Source organism: Chelonia mydas, chromosome 2 (genome assembly GCF_015237465.2).
Source record: "Chelonia mydas isolate rCheMyd1 chromosome 2, rCheMyd1.pri.v2, whole genome shotgun sequence".
Taxonomy (NCBI): domain Eukaryota; kingdom Metazoa; phylum Chordata; order Testudines; family Cheloniidae; genus Chelonia; species Chelonia mydas.
The window spans coordinates 193,281,428-193,300,272 of record NC_057850.1 but is presented as its reverse complement, the minus strand read 5'-3'; the positions used below and the strand labels follow the sequence as shown (position 1 = coordinate 193,300,272).

Sequence of the window (18,845 nt, the reverse complement as noted above, 5' to 3'; positions counted from 1 at the left end):
ACATTTATGAGTGGGATTGTTTAATGGGGTAGCCTGTGGTGATGCAGGGGGGAGAGCGGCCCAGGGGGTCCCTTCTGGTTCATGTCTTATGTTCCTAAAATTTCATGCTTCAGGGCTTCAGCTGGTCACCTGTAGGGGTAAGGAAGGAATGCATTTTCCCCCAATATATTCTGGATTTTTTTTTTATGGCCATGGCCAGGGATGGGTTGGGCTGATGCTCCGAGGTGGTACTGAGAATTCTTCTTCCCAGGTGCTCGACTGGTGAGTCTGGTTCACATGCACAGGGACAAACTAATTCAAGGTCAGGAACAAATTTTCCCCAGATCATGTTTGCCATGTCCTTAGGGGGTTTTTCACCTTCCTCTGTAGGATGGGGTACAGGTCAATTGCTAGGATCTCATGTAATCAATTCCCTGCCATTGCAGAGGCCTTGAGCACTAAATCTTTTTGTTCTCTGGCTGTGGCACACAACAGTTTAGTGTCCTGAGGGCTATAGTATTTTGGTCTCATTCTGGTTGTTGGGCTTAGTGTGGATGTGGTGGAGTTGTGTTTAGTTCCCTGCAATGTGCAGGAAGTCAGACTAGATGATCTGATAGTCCCTCTGGCCTTAAACTCTATGACTCTACAACTATCAGGGAAAATTCAACTTTTCTTTATGTTGGGGCTTCAAAGAGGCAGGATTCCTGCCAAAGTGACTATAGGTCTGATAGGGTTGAGTGAAGAAAACAGCTGGACAATGGAATTTATGAGATGCATGTGTCATAAACTGGCTGTTAGAGAGGACTGAACCTGAGACCTTCATCACCAAAAGCACAGATCACTTATCCCTTGAGCTAAAAGAAGAGTTACTTCAGCTGTCCCATAGCTTTGAACTATGGAACTAAAGGGGCCAGCCACTAGAGGGTGACATGACCACATGCACAGTCCTGTATTAAAAGCCCTCCCTGTTAGATATTATCATATGCTATCCCTGTTAGATGTGTTTATAGTGAGAGTCTGAAATACAGGAGTAAAAACTTCCATCTGGAGAGCCATTTTGGAGGGAATCGTGGATTCAGACACAGTGGAGAACATCTTTAGTTCAGGACGCTCTTTAGCTTTTGGTACTGAAATTCCAGAGTTCATTCCCCAGGACCGCCATGGTGAGTGTCTTCGTATGCAGCTGTAATGTGTTACACAGGGTCATGATTAAAACATGAGACTGGCAGCCTATTTTGAGAAGTACTGAACACCCAAACTCAATAAGAAGTCAATAGAGATGCAAGTGTTGAGCATCCCTAAAAATTCTGGGAGACTAGACAACTTTTCCTCTGATTCACAAAGCATAAATTGGTGGTAATAGTCATACGTACTGTACTTTGCAAGTGTGTTGCACAGTTGGACTCATTTACGTTTGTAAAACGCTTTGAGATCCTCAGTTGCAAGGAGTGATAGAAATGCAAAGTACTATGAATTATTATGATGCACAGTGGTGATATTGCAAAAAGAAAAGGAGTACTTGTGGCACCTTAGAGACTAACCAATTTATTTGAGCATAAGTGGTGATATTCTTTGTTTGCCCAGCCAGTAGACTATATTACACAGTTTGCTGTCTGATCTCTTGATATACTTTTGGAAACTGAAGGCACTGAGCCACATTCAGCCCTGGTGTTAACCCGTTGAAGTCAATGGAGGTAACAACAGGAATGAATTTGGTGCAGCATTTCCATTGAGATCTATGCCTTGGCCCACAGAAACGTGACTGATTGTGCTGGCTTTTGATCAGGTGAAAAGTACGGTGGGTCACTGTTGTAATCAGATGTCACTGTTTTCTTTACGGCGGTGCCAAAAGATCAACTGCAACGGTTTTGCAGGAGCAGAAGAAGGCGGGGGGTGCGGGGGGGGGGAGCCATTGAAGATGCAGCACAATCTAGCCCAACTTTATTTAATGCGGCGCCTTCCATGCCCATTAGGCTCCCCAGCTGGTGGACTTCACCACTGCGGATTCCTGCTCCATTCCCCCATCCAACCTGCTTTCCCCTGGCTGGAGCTGGCCAGCCGGAGCCCAGCCCGCGGCCGTCTCCCCGCAGGAGCGGCGGCTGCTGACATCACAAGCGGCCCTTCCTTTTGTGTGTTCCTGAGCGCACGGGGGCCTGCGTGGGGACAATGGAATCCTGAACTCGGGGCGCGGGCCAGTGGGAAGCTGCTGCTGAGGATGAGTCAAGGCTGAGCCCGGGGCGGGGAGGGGAGAAGCTGCTGCTGCTGCTTGAGGGCTGGAACAGGTGAGAGACGGGGAGGAAGCTGCTGCCGCTGCTGCTCTTGGACTGAGCCAGGTGAGAAGTAGTTGTTGCTCCTGCGGGGGGAGGGAGCTGTTTTGGGGCCGGGCGAGCCAGGGGTGGGAATGGGCAGGAGCCCGGCTCAGCCTTCGGGCAGCCCCCTAGGACCGGGGCAGGGAGCTGAGCCTCGGAGCCTCTTTATTCCGCCGTCCCCCCGGGCAGGGCACTCGGCGGAGGAGCCTCCATCTGCGGCCCCCCGAGGCTGGGGCTCCCGCGCCGCCTGTCTCCTGGGGGCGAGTGCGGCCGTTTCCCCCCAGCCCCGGCTCGCCGAGGGGCCGGGGAGGAGCGGGGCAGCCATTGCATGGGTAAGAGTTGCTGTTGCAGCACTTCCGCTTCTCTCCCAGCAAGAGACACGAGTGGCCAGGCCCAGCCGCGCCGCGGAGGAGCCGCCAGACACAAAGGGAGAGGTACGGAGCGGGGCCCCTCTCCCCGCAGGGCACCCCCCGGCCAGGCCAGGGTCGGCGGCCCGCGCAGCGCGACCACGGGCAGGGGGCCGGGGCCCGGGGCCCCGCAGGTATCGCCCCCTCCCCGCAGGGCCCGCACCGGGGGGGGGCAATTCTCCCTATCGGGGAGCGGAGCAGCTCTCTCCTGGAGGTGTGCCCCGTGCACGTACTCCTTCCCCCCCCCCCGGCTCCGCTCCCCTTCCCTTCCCATCCCTCCCAGATTCCCCCGGCTCTGCTCCCCACCATCACCCCCCTCCCCCGGCTCTGCTCCCTCTCTCCTGGGGACCGCTGTCTCCCCTGCACCCCCCGCGGGGACCGCCGCCCCTCCATCCCTTCCCCCCCCCCCCGCCCCTGTGGGCAGTACTAACTTCCCCTCCCTTGCCCCAGCAGGCCCTGATTTCCACTCTCCTACCTTCTTTGCCTTCTGTGGGCACTGATCTCTCACCCATACCTAGGCATTGGTACCCCCCCTCCCTCTCCCATCACCCCCCTCACCCCCCTGTAGGCACTGATCTCCCCACATACACCCTGCCTGTCCCTCACCCACTGCAGGCACTCCTCTCCCCCCCCCCCCCCATCTGCCTCTTACCCCCTGCAGGCCCTCATGTTCTCCCTCCCTCCCCCACACACACCCTGCCTGTCCCTCACCCCCTACAGGCACTCATATCCCCCACACACCTGTCCCTTATCCTCTGCAGGCATTGATCTCTCCCCCCCCCCCCCCCCCCCCCCCCCCCCCCCCGCCTTGCCTGTCCCTAACCTCCTGCAGGCACTGATCTCCCCCCACACCTGTTCCTCGCCCCCCCTCCCCCACAGGCTCTGATATCTCTCTCCCCCCCTCCCCTTGCCTGTCCCTCACCCCGTTGCAGGCACTGATCTCCTTCCCACAAACACTCTGCTTGCCTGTCCCTCACCTTCCCAGACACTTATTCTCCCCTTATAGCCAATGTCTCCCCACTCCTGTTGTAGACATTGATCCTGCTGCTTTTCTTTTCCTTTTCCTCCGTGTGCCTTTGAGTGTGCAGAGGGGACTGGAGGCATCCTATTTATATCCCATGCGCTGGGGCTGGATAACTTGGGGGGTGAGGATGACTGGCTTCTTGTATGTAGTTTGGGTGAGATTAGAAGGAATTACTTGCAGCTCCTCTGATCTTTGCAGCCTCCTTCTTCCCAGTCCCTGTTCACTCAGCCTCCACCCCCCCCCTCCATTTCTGTTCTTTTTGAAAGAAGACATTCAAGTCCCTCCCCTCCCCCAGTGTTACTGGTGCAGGGAGAAGCTGCTGCTCCTCCTGCTGAGACCATTTCTGTTCAGCATGCCTGTCTGTGAAGGCCAGAAGGGAGGGAGAGAGAGGGGAGGCCCTCTCTAAAGAGAGTGTGACCCAAACACCCTTTGCCTATGAGACTGTCGTGGGTTCCTTTCCCTGTGCATGCGTTCATTGTTTGTTCCCCACATCCTGCGCTGTCTCCTCTCCAGGTCTGGGTTGAGTGGTGGGGGGGGTCGCTATGTCGGATGACGATTCGAGGGCCAGCACCAGCTCCTCCTCATCTTCATCCTCCAACCAGCAGACAGAGAAAGAGACAAACACCCCTAAGAAGAAGGAAAGCAAAGTCAGCATGAGTAAAAACTCCAAGCTCCTCTCCACCAGCGCCAAGAGGTGAGACTGTCTGCAGCCAGACACCATGTCACTGCTGTCTCTCTGCCTATATGGCCTTCTATATCTGCCCCATTGCTGCTGTTCCTCCTCCCCTCCACTGAGTGTTAACTATTTCTGTTCCTCATTACTGGCATTTACCTTCAACATTTCCACAGAAATTACTGTTGCCCCATCTCCCCTTTGTCACTATCTGCACTTAGCAAGAAGCTTCCCCCAAACATTACCACTTCCCCCATCTCTTCCTCACCATCTGCACTCAGCACCATTCGTCCCCACTGATATTACTGCTCTCCTCAGCACCTGGTTTTAGAGCCAGATCTCTGTAGGGATTAAAGCCTATGAGCTTAATTCCTGCTCTGCTACTGAAGCTATGTGGCCTTGAGGAAGTCATTTAATTTCTCCATCGGTTTCCCCATTTGTAAAATGGGGGTGGTGATGATGATGATAACACTTAAGTCACAGGGGTGTTGTGAGTAATAATTAATTAATGTTTGCTTTGATCTTGTATGATGATAGATGTCATATATACAAACAGTTGTAATATAGTGCCAGTCCTCCCCACTAAACACATTACTACTTCCCAATCTCCTTTTGACCTGCATTAAGGCTTGTGTACCTGGGGAATTACTATTCCAGAACAGCTCTCCAGGTGGACAATCTTTTCTAAAATACAAGGGACTTTATTGTGAAATAATTACTCTTCTTAAATTATACCAGAATAACTTCTCTGGAATAGCTATGCCAGTCAATATCCCCCATGTAGAGAAGCCCTTAGAGCCAACTCACTTCCAAAACATTACTGCTGCCATTCTCCATGTCACCTGAATCCCAGCACCATCCCGCTCCAAAAGAGCTCACCTAGCTGAGCATGAAGCTTCCAAGCAAGCTTTCATTACTCTGTCAATAAGAACAATAATCCGTTTGGTTGGTCATTGAAAAGCTTTGCAATGCACCAGCAAAAAGTTCGCGATCTGTACGTGTCAAAAAGGGCTGGTTTTTTTGGATTGCTCAGCCAATGCTGTGCTGTTGTGCTCAAGAGGTCCTTTGGATTTTGTAGCTTTCAGGCAACTTGTTGACTTCAGAACTTGTCTGAGCAAATGGTTCCTTGGCAAAGTCACATACGCAGCAGCTAGTGGTGGTTAGACGAGAGGCCATCAGCTAGTTTTAAAATATCTGTAAAGGCCTGTTGATTGTAAATTGGTTGGTATGAATAGGCTTTGGTTCTTACTATGTGAGACAAATAGAAGACAGGCAAAGGAGGCTGGCTGAGTGTGGAGGAGGGGAAGGAAGGGAGGGAGGCTGTCTGCATGTCCAGTGGGGGGAGATTTGGAGGGGAGGCTTGAGTTGCAGTAGTGGGGCTCTGGAGAATGGGGATCGTAGCTGGTGGTGGGGGGAAGGAAAGTGTGGAGCTGTGGATCCTGGAGAAATAGAGGCAGGGAGGATCTTGGGGAGGGGCTTTGTGGACATGAGGGAGGGGACTGGGGGGCGGGGCTTTGGGTGGCAGGGGAGATTTGGAGGCTGTGTTTGGAGAGCAGATAGGATCTTGGAGATGTGTGACTATTCTCCTCTCTTTGTGTTTAATCAGAAATGGATCAGGGAGCGCATGGAGTTGGTCTCTGTTGATAGTTACCCACCCTTCCCAGTCAGAACTTCTCCAGCCAGTTCCCCAGGATGCTAAGTGGGGAAGGGGATTGTGGCAATGGCTGTTTAGCCCATCTCCGTGAGACAAAGATTCATAATTTACCACAGGCTGTAGTCCTCTCCTCACAACGAACACTCATATTTGCAAGGAGGATCTGTCTCATTGTCAGTATGTTGGAGGGGGATGAGGCCTTATCCCCCTGTGTTTGGGGGGGTGGATCAGTGGACCAGGCTGTGGAGCTGATATGGGGAGAGGGAATGTCTGTCTATTTTTCTCTGTGTTTCTGTCATAGGGTGTCTACCCCACTGTGTGTGTCTGGAGTGGTCTTGTCTATACAGGCTGCGGTGTGTAGGATGTGTGTGACTATACGCTGTAGTGAAAGGCTCTGGCAGTGGGGAAAGGCTCCAGCAGCAGGGCCAGCTGCAGTGAAAGGCTTCAGTGTGGGGAGCTGCTGGAGCATTTCCCTGCTGCCTCCCCTTGCCTGAGCCTTTCACTGTGGCGTATAGCTACACATACCCTACATACCGCCTCCTGTGTAGACTAGACCACTGCAGGCACACACAGTGGGACAGATACCCTATGATTCCCCACTGCTGGAATTTTGCACTGTGGTGGGGAAAGGCTCTAGCAGTGGGGAGGTGGCAGGACACCACACTGTTGAAAATAGCAGTGTAGATGTAGGAGGCACTGCTTGGTCATGTAGAGAGCTGTGTAGGGTACATACCCTAGATTTCTGGCATCTCTCTACTATACTCACCTAAGCAGTGTCTCACCATCTACACTGTTTATACCTGTGCTAGTTGGACATGCGGTGTACATACTCTACATGCCGCTGCAGGTGTAGACCTACCCTGTGTGTTCCTGGAAGAGTGAGACACATACAGTGTCACAGTCAGTGTGACTTATATCTGTACTGCATGTGTGTGTTAACTGTGAGTCCACCTCGTGACTTACCTTTATTCTTTCTTGTTTTTTATTGCCTTAGGATTCAGAAGGAATTGGCTGACATCACCTTAGATCCACCTCCCAATTGCAGGTTTGTTTTGATCCTTCCTTCCCAGGGGGAGGAGAGAAAGTATGCTTTTTATTGTTTGTAAATATCCTTATAAGTTCTAGATGCAGCAGAGGAATGATCACTTAGATGACATAAAATACTCTCATGAATGCTTGGATTACATAAAAATAAATCCCCTGCAGGAGAAAGCTCAGGAGACATTATGTGTTTTGACATGAATTTTCTGTTTGTTTTGTTTTTTCGTAATTGCATTAGAGTTTGTCACATTATCTGTGTGTGTGTTTCTGACAGTGGTCAATATGGAAGAGTGTGAAAATGTGCCCCTTTTCAGTTTTTCCTGGTTTACAAGTCTAATGCTTGACTGCATTAATTTTTATTTATATAAGCGTCCTGCCAAACAAGCAGAAAATTGTCAAATCTGTGTGGGTTCTTTCCAGCTCTGACAGTTCTATCCTAAGCAATAACACACAGTGGAGAAGGCGGGGGCTGTTAGTTCATCAGTGAGTATACGCACTGAAGAAGCGCGTATGTTATCTGATGAAATCACACCCTGGGATATGCTATTGTCCTTTATAGAATGGTTACTTAAACTATGTTTTAGAGATTTAAACATTATGTTTAGTACCTACAAAGCTTTGTGTTCATCACCTAGTTGCCCTGACCCTTGGTGATTCCCCTTGGCATTTGAGAATGAGATGGTATTGGCAATGTCTTTGGTTGTTCCTGTTAATTAAACGGGAAGGCTGCTTTCAACTTAGACTCTCCCATTTGGCCTGCTGGAGTCTTGTTTCCAAAGACATTCTTGAGTTCTTTATCTGACGCTGCTCCTTGTGCCTTTCTGCTGCTGCTGAGCTAGGTCTGAAGCCTTTGATGTCAGGGGTAGCAGCAATTAAAAGAAAATGCAACTTAAAATATATTTTAAAATCAGTCACGTATTTAGAATGGACATTTTGCCCCCACCTTTATTGCTGGTGCTCTGAAGCTTCTTGCTACCCTTAGCTGGTGCACAGGGAGACAATAGCACTGGAGTTCAGCGAAGGGGCCATTAACATCTCTTTCAAAACCACTGTCAAGCATCCTAATAACTGGCAGTAGGATGGGAAAAGAGCATATGAGTACATGGGAGGTATGGGCTGAAAGGAGGCCTCCACATTGAAATGGATCAGCCAAAGACTCCAACTCCCCACCCTTGTTGCCAAAGGATCAACAACAATATCAGTAGGTGGTACACAGAGGGGGAAAAAAAGAAAAACAGGTGATTAGGAAGTAGTAAACTGTTAAAGATTTTCTTAATGAATAAACTTAATTTATTAAGTGTTTGATAAGGTGACTTTTTAAAATTCACCTAGATAGTGCAATAGTACAGTGGTTTGATTGGCGAGGAAGGTTTTTGATATACTACTAAAGCGTGTGGTGTTTGGAAGAGAACTACACGTGGGTTTTGAGCTCTCTTCAGCCACTGCTATATTGTTTTAATGGTATTAACGTGCCCGGAAGCTGTTTTGATGGGTGCCTAAAATGCTTCTATATAACTAAATCAGGTTTCAGCCTTCATCCGAACCATCTTGGAAATAATATCAAAACCCTAAACTGTTCCTGTATAAAGAAATTGGAGTCATTCATGGGTGTGGGTTAGCTTCCAGACTACTTTGTTAAAATGTAACATGGCTGCGGAGGTGGTTTCTTATTTAAATAGTGCAGTCCATTGGGGATAGTAATATCAAGACACAATACAAAAAAGGTTGGATTTGTAACGTGTAAGCCTTTATGAATGGTTTTAATGGTGGAAAGCAGTTAATAGTACAAGCCATACATTAGTATAAAGTCGTATTATAGTTTTAGGTATCCTGGATCTGACCTTCAAATGAATTAGCATGGAGATTGGTAGTTTTATCTAACAAATAATGTTGTAAAATTAGAATACGTTAAGCTAACCTATAATGTGTTAAGTAGTAAAGCACGAACAGTGGTTTTCTTATGAAACCAGGTGTTTTCGCATTGCCATTCAAGCTGTAGTATTTAATATCTGTATTTTCTAGTGAGAGTAAGTACAGTGTCTCTGTTTTTATACTTGTGGTTAGTTTGGTTCAAAATGCTAAATGCCTTACACTTCCTGACATGCTTCGGGCTTGAGGCTGTATACAGCAGATTTGCTAAGTGTGGACAGATGCTGCTTGCCACAACAGTGAGAAGAGTTCCAGCTATCAAAGTTATGTGGAGTATTTACTTCCTGTGGAAGGGGAAACTGTCAAATGGAGGGTGGGGGGAAGTTATGGTACTGAGACTTTCTGGTTGCTGTGTAATGGTTAAGGTTGCAGGACTTTGCTCTGGGGAAGCCTGCATTAGTTTACACTGAATATTAGCTCTGTGACAGAAGTATTAAACTTGGTTTTAGAACATAGTTTTAAGTCTCCTGCCTCGGTAACTTTAAAAAAAGGCTTGTTTACCCTATGTCCTTTCTGCTCAGCTCAAGCATCTCATCTGACTACCTCCTTTGTGTTCTCTCTCCTGTGCCTTGGTACTGTCTTTTGTATATTACCCTCCTGCTGGAATCGGGGCTTCTTTTTTCCTCCATCCTCTCCTCCTTTAAAGCTCTTCTCAAAATCCACTTATTGGAGGAGTCTTATTGGGTAACATTTTGAAAAGCACGAAATTCCTGTTGACTTTCAGTGGGGCTTAGGCTTCTAAGTGACTGTCACTTTAAAAAATGGGACTTAGGATCCTTAGGCTTTTTTGAAAATTTTACTCATAGTCTCATTTATATAGAAAAAATGCTGCGTAACTCTGAAGATTCACTACTTTCTCAACCAGCCACTTAATCCCACCTTTGTTGTCATCTTCTGAACTGTTCCCTAACATCTCTGTGATTGTCAGCTCCTTGTTGTTGTCGTCCGTGTCTTATTCTGGGGTCTTACTGCAAGGTGCTCAGTACCTTCAACTCCCATTGAAGTCCTTGGTAGTTGAAGACATTTAGCACTCCAGAAGGAACCCAGAACACTGAAAGACCGCCCCTTCCAGGCAGAGACTCAATCATTTTTTATTTTGTAAATATGCCTATCCATGATGCTATGAAAGTGGTTGTTCATTTACTAAATTTAAATTTTCAAGCAAAATAGCTGAAGAGCAAATCAGGATTTTAATTATTGCAGGGGTGCAAATATATGTTCAGACTTGAATTTAAAAAAAACAGACCTTGAAGATGCTGATGACTTTCTAACAGTAGTACACTGAATAGAATTCAGATATTTTCTGATAGGTGTTTAAGATATTAGTGTTCTCTTACGTGGCATAGTGTAGCTACAGCATATGACTAATTTTAAGTGAGTTCTATATCTCTCATTCTTAGTATGCTAACATTTTATGTGAAATGATTGAAACAGGATGCTGGAAAGCTTTAATTTTCTTTTCTCCATTTATGGGATGATTTGGCTCCTGACACTGGTGATGAGAGGTGTAAAATCAATATTTTCATTGTAGATGTTTAGTGATAAAACAACCAGACTGAAGGGATTGTTGGTTAATGTGAAATTGAGGTTAACATCATAGGCTTTGAATATTACACATTTGGATCCCAGTCATAATGAAATTTCAGTTCTCTCTTTAAATATTAGCTTGTATAAGGAGGTGAAAGTCATAATCTGGGCTGGTTGTTTTTTTGTGTCATTGGTGTGTTGAGTGTCTTATAGGGCTTTGTTTACATTACACATTTAGATGTCATGGAAGTCTGGTTCCATGATTCTCTCAAGTCATGGTTCTAGTTTTCTTTATAAACAGGGCTTAACTGTATTTAATCACATTAATCAATATCTAAAGCCTTGGATGCATCCATGTGACTGGATTTCTAAGGCTGTATCAGGGACATGATTAAAACATTAACTGCCATTTACACTGTGTATCTCGGGTACTTATTTGGCCTCTATTGCCATAATAGCTGAGTACCTCAAAATCTTTAATGTAGTTCTCCCTGTAAGGTGTTTTCCCCGTTTTACAGGTGGGGAACTGAGGCCCACACTGATTTCAATGGAAGTTAGGAGCCAAAATAGCTTTGTGGATCTGGGCCCGAAAGATTAAGGCCCAGGTTTTTAAAGTTATTTAGGTCCTGTTCCGTTAAGCATTGCAATACCTAACTGACTTAGTGCTTCTAAGTGCTTGTCACTGTTGAAAATGAGACATAGGCTCCCACGTCCCAGTGACTATCAGTGAGAATTAATCTTCTAAGTCAGTTAGGTGTGGCAACGCTGAACAGAGCAGTGCCTAAATAATTTAAAAAACCAGGACGTAAGCGTCTTGCCCAAGGTCACGCAGGAAGTATGTGCCAAAGGAGAGAATTGAAGCCGCGTCTCCTGAATCCCTGATATGACAGATATTGCAGTTTCCTGCAATATCCTTGAAAGACTTTGCTGTATTAAGTTTATATATTATTGTGGGCCAAGATTGTATGTAACCTTTCTTGGCAGAGACCTGCATGTCACTCCATCTTGACCAGGGATTTTAAGGTTGCACAGCTCCCTGATTTACACTGCTCTCCTCAGCAAGCCAGAGCTTTTCTGACCCCAAACCACCGCCCACATGTCATGCTGCACCCTCCTGGTGCAGATCCATCTGACCCCCATATCCCCCGCACGAGAGTGGAAGGTGGTAGTTAATGGGGAGACATTTATTGGATGGGGAGATACTGCGACAGTTAAAACTGTAGTTAAGCCTCACGTTGTGAAACCCCATCAGATGCTCCCAAGGTGTGAAATGTGGGTTAAAGTTCCTGGTGTAAAAGTCTTCACTCTACCTACAGCACAGAATTCTATACAGACTTGGAAGGGTCAGGGGTGCTGGTTGTAATTGTGTTGTCAGATATCCCGTATTATTTGCTTTTGAGGAATGATGTTGTGGCTGTAAAAGCATAAGGGGTGAATCAGACCCCGGAGTTAGCTACAGACCTGCAAGGGTTAACCAAAATGCAAATAGAGGAGCTGTCTGAGGTGTATCCCTCCTGTCCACTCCCCCCCCCCCCCCCCCCCCCCCATCCAGGTGGAATCAAGTTACCTTCCCAGTATGTGCAGACAAATACCTGAGGAGAAGGAAAGTGAGACAGTTTCCTACTGCAGGGGAATGACAAGATAACTTGAAGTTAAAATCTCTGAGTCCTGAAGCCCAGGCCAGGGAAATAAGCTCTCTGCCTACCCTTACCAGGGAACCAGGCACAGTACAGAGTACTGGCAACATCTCCAGCCAAAAGTAGGGACACTGAGGCAGCTGCAGGGCACTGCCAAATCTATGACACCTACCCAAGGATGGGAAATGCCCACTGAAAGTGTATGACAGCTGCTTGGGAGATGACAAAGGTAACTGTGGCCAGAAAGAAGGGGGAACTTCCTCCCACGGTCTCTGACTGCCTGATGGTCTGTGAAAATGTGAAGGACCTTGAGCCTGGTGAGGGGAGAACTGCTGTGCACTTTGACTCAGTATGTGGGGATCAGGGGACCACCCCAGTGGGGTGGGGGATCAATACACTTTCCTCTTCCCCCCCCCGAGAAACTGGCCCATGGGCCCCGATGTCTGAGGAGATGAGCAGAGAAAGGAATTTGGCTGTGGGGGAGATTTGAAGAATCTGTTAAAAGCGATGCAGAGAGCTGCATCACAGGGAGGAAGCCCTACCTTATTGCTCCCTTCTGTCCAAAGAGTTACTTCCTGGAATACCCCGGGGAGTGTGGGAATCTCAGCCCACCATGGGGCAGCTGACTGCTTGAGGGACAAAGGGACACCACATACCCTTCCTAGAATCCAAGGGGAGGTGATAGTGGGAGGACCAGGTCTCAGATTCACACCCAAGTGTTTTGGGGGAGTAAGTGTATGCAAAAACTCCACCCTCAGAGGCTCTAATGGGAGAAGTTATACAGGGTGGAGGTCAAATGACTATGTGGATTTTTGAAGGAAATATACTTGCTTGCTAGTGGAATGTTTATTATATGTATAGGTGAAATACGAAATTAACCACCATCCAGGGAATAAACCTCTGCATTCTCCTAGGAGGATGGTCAAGCACCCAAGTTGCACCCCACTTCTTCTGGGGGTAGATGTGACAGATATGACTGTTTCCTGCAATATTCTTGAGACACCGTATTGTATTAATTTTCTGTATTATTGTGGGTTGGAAGAGATGTGACAGATGTAAGACCTGGGAGTTCAAAAAAACATTGAAAATGTGCCAGACAAGTATGGATTTTTGGGACAATAAGTGTTCAGTGGATTTTCTGGGGTATACCTAGAGAGAAGTTAATGTAAATTCTCCAACTCCCCATTTTGCAAAAACCCAGCCTTTTGAAGCTACACCATAAGGAGAGGGTAATTGTCTGCTAATTACCTGTTGCTGAAAGTCAAGATCTAAGGCCCAAGCTGAGTAAAGAAACAGCTGATCTGCCCAGCCATTGTTCTGGATCTAAGATGGATGAACTGGTAACCACAGGGAAACCCTAGTGGTGGGTTTTGAAGGACTAAAACATACCAGAGCTCTAGGCTGGAGTTGGGGATGATCTTTGGAAAGCAGAGAATGTGAGTTGGTTCTTTTATTGTTTTTAATAATGCTGTACTTCTTTTACATTCAGGAAAAACTGTGCTTGCTTAGGAGGAGTTGTGTTATAACTTATAACAGTGGTAATATACTGGTCATAGCCTTTGGAGAGAGAGGAAAAACTCAGGAATTGGCCTGTTTATGCAGTCTGGCTTACTGGGGATATTAGAATGTAAGGCAGGAAGCTGTGCAGCCTTAAAACCCCAGTCAGGAGGAAGAGACACATGTGGGTCTCAGGTAGGGTTGCCAACTTTCTAATCGCACAAAACTGAACATCCTTGCTCCATCCCTTCTGAGGCTTCGCCCCTTCTCTGAGGCCCCACCCCCACTCCCTCCATCCCTCCTCCCTCTGTCGTTCGCTCTCCCCCACCCTCACTCACTCGCTCGTTTTCACTGGGCTGGGGTAAGGAGTTGGGATGCAAGAAGAGTTGAGGACTCAGACTGGGGGTGCGGGCTCTGGGGTGGGGCCAGACATGAGTTCAGGGTCCGGGAGGGGGTGCACACTCTGGGGTGGGGCTGGGGATGAGGGGTTTGCGGTGTAGGAGGGGGCTGGAGAGTAGAGCTGAGGGGTTTGGAGTATGGGAGGAGGCTCTGGGCTGAGGCTGAGGTTTGGAGTGTGGGAGAGGTGTGGGCTCTGGGCTGGGGGTGCGGGTTCCGGGGTGGGGGGTTTCAAGGTGCGGGAGGGGGCTCCTGCCTGGGGTAGGGGGTTGGGGTTTGTGGGGAGGTGCAGGCTCCAGTGGGGAGTTTGAATGTGGGAGGGGGCTCAGGGCTGGGGTAGGATGTTGGGGTGTGGGAGGAGGTGCAAGGTGAAGGCTCTGAGAAGGAGTTTGGGTGCGTGAGGGAGCTCAGGGCTCGGGCAGGGAGTTGGGGTGCAGGGAGCAGGCTCCAGGCAGTGCTTACCGTGGGGGGCTCCCCAGAAGCAGCGCCATGTCCCTCGGCTCCTAGGCATAGGTGTAGCCAGGCTGTTCCGCATAGCACGTGTTGCCTCTGTCCACAGATGCTGCCCCCCACAGTTCCCATTGGCTCTGGCTCCCGGCCAATGGGAGCTGCAGAGCTGGCACCTGGGGCGGGGGCAGTGCACGGAGCCACCCGGCCACGTCCCTCCACCTAGGAGCTGGAGGGACATGTCACCATTTCCAGGAGCCGCGTGGAGCCAGGTAGGGAACCTGCAAGCTCCGCCAACTGGACTTTTAACGGCCCAGTCAGCAGTGCTGACCTGAGCCACCAGGGTCCTTTTTCAGCTGGCTGTTGTGGTCGAAAACTGGACATCTGGCAACCCTAGTTGGCCTAGAGAGGTGACAGCAGCCTAAAGTGGATGTCGTTGGCAGACCACAGAGGGGGAAATACAGATGCAGTTTCCCTGAACTGTGACACCAAGTTAGCATTCCAGCCGCTGGACAGTCGTTTCAAGGTGGAGCTGTATACATCTGCAATGTTGTAGAAAGGTTCTTGAGTGTAGTGGGACATGAAATTACCCTATTTAAACATTACCTCGTCTATCTTGTCTCTCTAATGTCCTGGGACCAACACAGTTACAACTACACAGCATAAATGATCATGTTTAAATATGTATGCAGTCTTTCTAGTCTGTGCCGAGGGACCAAAATGGTTATGACTAGGATAAAAAAAAACAACCAACTTTACTATAACTAAAACAAACTTTGGTCCTGTCCATACAGGCAGGATCAGCCATTGTTTAGGCCATGTCTACCCTATGAGCACTACAGTGCTGCAGCTATGCTGCTGTAGTGTAGACGCTTCCTACAGCATCTGAAAGGGTTTTTCCACCTCCATAAATCTACATCCCTGGTTGGCAGTAGCTAGGTCAATGGAAACATTCTTCTTTCATTCACCTAGTCATGTTTACAATGTGGGTTATTTTGATTTAACCTGAGCACCAGAGCTATGTCAACCTACCTTTTAAATGTAGACCAGGCCTTAAATATGATGATTTTTCACATCTCTCCTTAAAAGTCTTTAACGTCCCCAAACACTAACCTTTCACAGTGGAAAAAGCTGTCCTGAACCAATGTTTTAAAATTTAAGTTAGCATTGTTCCTTGGCTCTTCCAGTGTACTTTTGTGTCCAATCTTTGTAACTTCCTAGGACAAGGATGAGATCTCTCTTAGTGTCTTATGCAAATAAATGGTCAGTATTTAAATAAGAATTATGTCTCAAGTTGTAGGGCCCTACACTTATAGCTTGTAGGAACAAAGGTGAAGAATAGCCACTGTTTTCAAAATTCTACAGTAAGGGATTCAGAGTAACAGCCGTGTTAGTCTGTATTCGTAAAAAGAAAAGGAGTACTTGTGGCACCTTAGAGACTAACCAGTTTATTTGAGCATGAGCTTTCGTGAGCTACAGCTCACTTCATCGGATGCATAGCATATCGTGGAAACTGCAGAAGACATTATATACACACAGAGACCATGACCAGGGGGAGTGAGGTGGGAGGAAGTTTTGTTTCATGGTCTCTGTGTGTATATAATGTCTTCTGCAGTTTCCACGATATGCTATGCATCCGATGAAGTGAGCTGTAGCTCACGAAAGCTCATGCTCAAATAAACTGGTTAGTCTCTAAGGTGCCACAAGTACTCCTTTTCTTTTTACAGTAAGGGATTATGACTTCTGGACTAACATGAAATCTGCAGAAAATGTGTGGCTCAAAAGAGCCATTTTGAACTCTTTAATTTTAATTAATTAATGGACTTCATTTGCATACTCAAAGTGTAGCTCCTGTTTTGACTAAAGTTGTTTTTATATTGCTGGAGATACTGTACGAATGTACTTTCTAAACAGCTCAAACTTGGGTAAATGCTTTAGAGATCTTGCTTTTAAGTTTGGTGTATTATGCAAGAACAGACTGTAGTTGTTAAAGCACAATATAGGGGTTTTCTTTTTCTGTGTGTGTACACTTGAAAGAGAGCTTCCTGAATGCAACCACCATCTCATGTACATTTTCTCTTATTGTATTTTTTTAATGATCTGTACTGAAGTTGAGATCATTATAATTTTAAAAGCTGCAGGTTCTGTTATGCATTTGTGGCTTTTCAGGGGGAGGAGGTGACTAAAATGCAGGTCATTTTCATTTAAAATACCCAGGTTGCAAAAATGATTTTTGGTACATTTTATTCATTCCTCTAAAATGTAAATATTTTCTCTGTTAAATTTCCAAGTGTGGAGATGGAGAAAGGCCTTCATAATTAGTGCTATGTGACCTTAGAAAATTATCTTTTGTCATATAAACTATCAGTGGTTTCCCCCTCTGTTTGGCATATAATCTATGGAAAAATTACTCTTCCTTTTAGAAACTATTAACTAATTTAGTGAGCCTCAACAGCTGTGTGTGGTCTGTCTTGCAAACCTTGAAAAGAATGCAATTTATATACTTGGTAAATTGCAACTTTATGTAGCTATTCCTGCAGGCTAAGTCATCTGCTTGATGTATTCAGACAAAAGCTGCATAGGAGCAACCACTTTACTGTAGATTGATTAGTTAATATTACAGGAATCCACATTTCTGAGGTCAGGGAACTATTTTAATCAGCTCCCTTAAAAATCAGAAGTATTTTAGTGGCAGGATCCTTGAGAATCTGTGGCAGTAGCTAGGCTGATCCTGTGGTAGAATTTGTTTGGCATATCCTTGTTCAGCAATTCCAAAATGAACTATGCTCTGTGCTCTTGTATGACAAATATCAGAATGCTGAATCTTGAGAGCAGCTGTGAAAGTGTATCAAGGCTTCAAACAGTGGGCTGAAATTCCTATCGCCCTCCACACATTCACATACAACACTTAACTTTATTATTTAACTTCCATCTTTGTTGTCCTTGGTGAACACCAGGCAATTACGTTCACTGTGCTACTTACATGTTTTACCCAACAGGAATGCTAGTACTTTGTCTAGGGTTAAGGAATCTGTGATCTTTAATTTTGTGTAATTTCATTTGTGTCCTAGTATGTTGTGTTTCAATTTTGTACTTGGACCTGTTTTATTTTTTTAAGGAGGCAAAAGATACATTTCACCCATTGGTGCATGGTGCTTTATAGAAATAAAAGAAAACCTTGTCATTGCCCCAGAGTGTTTACAATCTAAATGCTCTATCCTGTAAAGTCTGCATACAGATAGTAGTTTGTCATTGCTCCCCTCTTCAGGTGGCACTAGGTGCTTCAGGGTTTGATAATCTTGTAGGAAATTTCTTGCCTCTCAGGATTTGAATCCAGGCCAGGTTGGTGGTGACTGAAAAGTCATTTCCATCAGCTGCTTTATGGCTTATGTGAAATGAATTGGTCTCAGTCCAGTTTATAGTAGTCAAATATCTACATCACAAAACTTCCTACAGTGTTGGCACCCTTGTGAGAGGGAGATGGAGATGGAGCTAATCTTTACCAGTCAGAGTGGCCCCTCCAGTTCAAGTACGAGCCCCCTTGGTGAGGTTGTGTATAAGAAGCTTGTACCACTCCTGCCTTTGCTGTACCTTTCCTGTGATTTCATTCTCCTTTCATGCCAACACCGCACCTCTTGAAAGCATTGAACTTATTAAAGAAAGAGGATGTGTGTGTAAGAAGTTGGGGAAACTGACTTCCTCATATCTTATAGATTTATATGAAATAAAGTTAAGGGCTACATTGTTCTGCTGTGATGCCATGTGAGTTAAACACAATGAAATTAATGGGACATATGAGTAATTGCAGTAGAATCACACTTCTCTGCACGCTTTATAATTTGAACAAATACTTATTTCTCAACAAAGATTTAACAGGTTCGCTTTCATTCCTGACTTTATTACAGAACATTTATTACTACATTGTGAAGTACTATTAAAAAAATATGGCAACTGTCAAAATAAAAACCTAGTATATTTTGGAATTCAGTATTTTGTTGTTCGCTTACTTGCCAGTTTGCAAATGTCAGTAGTTTGCAATGGGTCTGCCAGACATTAGTGCAAATTATAAAGGTTCACAATGTGTGTAATAAATATATACTGTGCATGAAATATTAATTGATGTTAGCAGCAGAACATCCCACAAATATGTATGCTTGAGTGCAGTGCACACAATGACAAATAAGCACTGTTATATTCTTTATGGAAGTGTGCTTGGATGGGGATAGTGGCATACAGAATCATGGTCTGTAGCCTAAGTTCCCTCTAAGTTGTGTGGCCGCGCAGAAGCCTATTAAGCCCCGCTCAGGGCTGTGGCAGGGAGAGGC

General features: G+C 46.4%; 1 protein-coding gene across 4 annotated transcripts in view; it reads left to right on the top strand.

Moving 5' to 3' along the window:
• Window positions 1-1,955: 1,955 nt before the first annotated feature.
• Window positions 1,956-18,845, top strand: part of UBE2E1 (ubiquitin conjugating enzyme E2 E1) — a 61,274-nt gene continuing 44,384 nt past the window's right edge. The window contains exons 1-4 of one of the 4 annotated variants that reach the window (XM_043540929.1): window positions 1,956-2,312; window positions 2,660-2,722; window positions 4,233-4,413; window positions 7,041-7,091. In XM_043540929.1, coding sequence (XP_043396864.1) covers window positions 4,262-4,413; window positions 7,041-7,091 — 203 coding nt within the window. In that variant the 5' untranslated portion in view covers window positions 1,956-2,312; window positions 2,660-2,722; window positions 4,233-4,261. Of the gene's footprint in view, window positions 2,313-2,415; window positions 2,621-2,659; window positions 2,723-4,232; window positions 4,414-7,040; window positions 7,092-18,845 lie in introns of those variants that run through there. The other 3 variants (XM_027830669.3, XM_043540930.1, XM_037890423.2) reach the window with 3 other exon arrangements.